General features: G+C 64.9%; 1 protein-coding gene across 1 annotated transcript in view; it reads right to left on the reverse strand.

Annotated features, from left to right (window-relative positions):
* The window catches only part of Znf653 (zinc finger protein 653), a 39,246-nt gene that overhangs the window by 13,402 nt on the left and 21,325 nt on the right, over positions 1-4,519 (reverse strand). The window contains exons 4-8 of the mRNA XM_013033953.1: positions 2,357-2,971; positions 2,076-2,250; positions 1,849-1,960; positions 854-968; positions 3-78 (exon numbers count right to left, since the gene is read on the reverse strand). Coding sequence (XP_012889407.1) covers positions 3-78; positions 854-968; positions 1,849-1,960; positions 2,076-2,250; positions 2,357-2,971 — 1,093 coding nt within the window. The remainder of the gene's footprint in view (positions 1-2; positions 79-853; positions 969-1,848; positions 1,961-2,075; positions 2,251-2,356; positions 2,972-4,519) is intronic.

Below are 4,519 nucleotides of genomic sequence, written 5' to 3' on the forward strand. Positions count from 1 at the left end.
GCGTGCGCCGGTGGACCTCCAGGTGGTTCTTCCTTTTGAAGGACTTGCCGCAGGTCTCGCAGGTGAACTCACGCACACCTGCGGACAGGGCGGGGCGACGCGGCTGAGGGGCTGTGGAGGGGGCACTGGGGTCGCCGGGACGCGGCTCTACCCAACTCCCCATCTCCCACAGGGCTCCGGCTGCCCATGTTGCTAAGGTTGGGCAATACAAAGTGGGCGCTCAACTTCCCAGCCATGCCAACCAACCAGAGCTGGGATTCGAACTTGGATACGAAGGACCTGGATAGGAATGGGCTGGAATTTGTTCTCAAGGTTTGCACTTGGGGGTGATTTACTATGAAAATCCAAGTTACTCTGGAGGCTGAGACCTGAGGATCCCCGTCTGAAGCCTGCCCTGGCAGGAAAGTCCGTGAAACTCTTATTTCCAAAGAATCATCAAAAAGTCCTCTTTTTGGGGGGGGGCGGTCATGGGCTTGAACTCTGGGCCCGGACGCTGTCCCTCAGCTCTTCAGCTCAAGGCCAGCACTTTACCCCTTGAGCCACAGCACCACTTCTGGTTTTTGGGTGCTTCACTGGAGAGTCTCACGGGGACTTTTCTGCTCCAACTGGCTTCAAACTGTGATCCTCAGATCTCAGCCTCCTGAGTAGCTAGGATTATAGGCGTGAGCCACTGGTGCCCAGCTTCTTTCTCGTTTTAGATACAGGGTCATGCTCAGTGGCCGAGGCTGGTCTCTAATTCTTGGTCTTCCTGTCTCAGCCTCCACTGTGCTGGGATGAAGAGACGCGGCCCTGCCTGCTGCAGCCCTGGCTCCCAGGCCCCCGCCCTGGTCCCTGGCTGGCAGCTGGGCCTGACCTGAGTGGATGATCATGTGCCGCCGCAGGTGATTGGATAGGTAGAACTTCTTGCCGCAGCCAGGGTGAGGACACACTTTGGTCTTCCCTTTCCGGTGCACAAGGTTGACATGGTTCTGGGGTGAGAGGGGCAGGAGGAGGTGGGTGCTGCGCCCAGTGGGAGGGGCTCGGGAAGGTGGGGGAGATGAGGGCAGCTGGGACTCAGGCTGGAGGAGGGGAGGCTCCCTGGGCTACTGAGCAAGGTATCTGGAACAGCTTTTTTTTGGTCTGTGGTAGGTCTTACACTCTGGGCCTGGGCGCTGCCCCTCAGCTCTCAGCTCAAGGTGAGCGCTCTACCACTTGGGCCACAGCGCCACTTCTGGTTTTCTGAGTAGTTTATTGGAGATGAGTCTCACTGACTTTCCTGCCTGGGCTGGCTTTGAACCTCGATCGTCAGATCTCAGCCTCCTGAGCAGCTAGGATGACAGGTGGGAGCCACGGGCCCTGGCCCAGGCAGGAGTAGCTTTCACAAGTCCCTACTGCAGGTCGGGTGTAGGCTGGCACACAGTAGGCATTCAATAGTGGCTTGGTGAAAATATGGCTTGGCACACTCAAAGGCCTACTGTGCTGGCTTCTGTGCCAGGCCTGGGCACAGGTCTGTCTCTGCCCTGGGGTGTGGGGTCCAGGGTAGAGGGCAAGCCACGGGCCTGAGGTCCTGGTGCTGGACGGCGCTTTCTGGGAGTGTGTGGACACGGGTCAGAGATGTCCTGCAAGACGGCGGCTTGACAAGATGCTGGGGGTGACGTGGGTTCATGGGCACAGACCGGGGGCCAGCCCTGCCCCGGGGTGGGGGTGGGGTTCACGGAAACAGACTTGGGGCCAGCCCTGCCCCGGGGTGGGGGGGGGTTCACGGGCACAGACCCGGGGCCAGCCCTGCCCGGGGGTGACGTGGGTTCATGGGCACAGACCCGGGGCCAGCCCTGCCCCGGGGGTGGGGGGGTGGGGGGGGAGCCTCACCTGGAAGCTGCTGAGGGCCACGTAGACCTGGCTGCAGCCCTCGTAGGGGCAGTGGAACATCTCCAGCAGGCCGTCCGCATCCGTCACGCGAGCGCGCTTGCTCCGCCGCCGCCTGGGAGAGGAAGGGCCCCCACCCCGAGCTGTGCGGCCATCGAACCCCCGGGGCAGGCTCGGGGCTCGCAGGGAGCTCCTGGCCCGTGCCCCAACCCGGCCATCCCGGCACCCACTTCTCCGGTTCCTTGGGGATCTCGTAGATGATGGCTGACATGGCCCCGCCGCCGTCCAGCTCCTCCCCGTCCGCCTCGGCCTCTGCGCTCTCGGGCACCGTGGCCGCCAGCTCCGCCAGCCCCGGGGCTGCCAGCTCCTCCTTCTCCCTCTTGAGCAGGTACAGGTCCTCCTTCTCTAGGGGGTGGACACAGGGTGGGTGTCGGTGGGGGCCCCAGCCATGCCGGGTCCTCCCCGATCCCTGCCCCGAGGCCGCCATGGGGGGGTGGGCGCACCCCCAGACCTTTCTTGGCCTCGATGCTGCTGGCTATGGCGGTGGCGTCCAGGGTGCTGGGCTGGCTGCCCTCGGGCTCCGTCTGGGTGTAGGCGGCCACCCCCTCCATCATGGCACAGGGCAGCTCCTCGCCGAGGCCGCCGCTGGGGGTGCCGCTCCCCGCGGCCACATTGAGGTGAATGCCCTCAGCCGTGAGGGCGTCATAGCCGGGGCTGGCGATGATAATGACCTGCGAGCCGGGCACCATGCCGGGCACGGGGCAGCTGGCCACCACCTCGCCCAGCGCCTCTTGGGGTACATTCTCAAAGAGGGTGCTGGGGCCGGCGCCCACCTGCACGGGCACGGGCACGCACACCACGGTCTCCAAGGCTTCGGGGCCGCTGCCCGCGGGGTTGGGGCCCAGCGGGGCGCCCTGCTCCGCCAGGCTCTCCACGTGGTGCACGCCGAAGGGGATGTGCACGCCGTCGGGTGTGATGAGCCCGCTGCTGCTCACCGGGCTGGTGGGGGTCACGGCTGCCGCCACCGCCGCCGTTCTCACAGGCTGGGCCTCCGGGGCGTCCTCAGAGTCCGAGCCTGAGCCTGAGCTGGACGAGGGGGAGCTGCTGGCCCCCACACCATTGCCCACTGCAGGGAAGACAATAAAGGGGGCCGTGACCATAGTGGCCGTGGCCACTGGGGTTTCTTGGAATTGGACACTGTAGCCGGGGGCTGGTGGCTCACGCCTGTCATCCTAGCTACTCAGGAGGCTGAGATCTGAGGATTGAGGGTCAAGGCCAGCCCAGGCAGGAAAGTCCACGAGACTCTTTTCTCCAATAAACCATCAGAAAACCGGAAGTGGCGCTGTGGCTCAAGTGGTAGAGCGCTAGCCTTGAGCTGAAGAGCTGAGGGACAGCGCCCAGGCCCAGAGTTCAAGACTACGACTGACAAAAAGAAAAAAAATGACATTTGTAATCCCAGCTACACAGAAGGCTGAGATCTGGAGGATTGCAGTTCAAAGGCAGCCCAGGTAGAAGAGTCTTTGAGACTGTCTCCAATGAACCAGCAAAATGCCAGCTTGGAAGCTTGGCTTGAGAGGCAGAGTGCCAGCCTTGGGCTAGAAAGCTAACGGACAGTGGCCAGGTCCCCGAGTTCAAGTCCCAGTACTGGCATACACCTAATGGGTTTAGGCAGCACCCCTATTCCAGCCGGGTGGCTGCACGAGGGCTAGTGCTGGCTGAGGCCAGGGCTGGGGGGGAGGGGGGCTGGGGCAGCCCTGGAGTGAGGCCCGGTGGGGGATGTGACAGGTGGGGGAGGGCGGGGCACTGCATGCTGCCGGGAGCCTGGCCCATGCGCAGTGGGGCGGCTGTGGGCGTGGGGGCCCACCAGGGACACCTCTCGCCCACGGCTTCCCCTCGGCCAGCTGGGACGCCACCTGCTCCGTGTTGCCTGCCAGCGCAGCCCCGCCCTGGTGGCTGACCCCACCCGGGCCTGGCAGTGAGCCCTACACCCTCTGGGCCACACCACACCCCGGAGGCAGCAGGGGGGCCCTCGCCCCACTCCATGGGGGTCTGGGGCGCCCCTGGGCCAGGTGGGTCCTCCCCAGAGTCCCTCCTTGGCCCTCAGTGGGCAGTCAGCCCAGGGCGAGCCTCGGGAGGGGGAGGGGCAGGGAGGAGGAGGAGGGGAAGGAAGGAGTCGGAGACAGCCAGGGAGGAGGAGGAAACGGAGATGGAGGGAGGGAACCGGCCAAGCGTGGTGGCTTATGCTGCCATCCTGGCCGTGCAAAGCGGACGCTGCGAGCACCTGTGGCCAGCCCGGACAGAAAAGCTAGCTTGACGCCCCTCAGCTCTACCAGTGGGCCGGGCGGGGGTGGGCTGCCCGTCATCCCCGCCAGCCAGGCAGGCAGGAGGACCACGGTCTGAGGCTGCACGAGGTGAAAAAGTGAAAGAAGAACACACAAAAACGAGCTAGGAGCACGATGGCAGGAGCAGAGCCCCTGCTCCGCAAGCTGGAGGCCCTCGGCTCCAGCCCCAGTGCAGCCCAATAAAAGGCGTAGAGCGCAGGAAGGCCGAGCCTCCCGCCGGCCTCCGCCCAGCACCGCAGCGCCAGCCGCCAGCCCCTCAAGGCCTCAGGTCGCTGTCCCTAAAGCCTGGCTGTGGTCCTCACCCACGGAGCCCCGCCCCTCCCCGTCCTCCC

Source organism: Dipodomys ordii, unplaced genomic scaffold, assembly GCF_000151885.1.
Source record: "Dipodomys ordii isolate 6190 unplaced genomic scaffold, Dord_2.0 Scaffold180, whole genome shotgun sequence".
Classification (NCBI taxonomy): Eukaryota; Metazoa; Chordata; class Mammalia; order Rodentia; family Heteromyidae; genus Dipodomys; species Dipodomys ordii.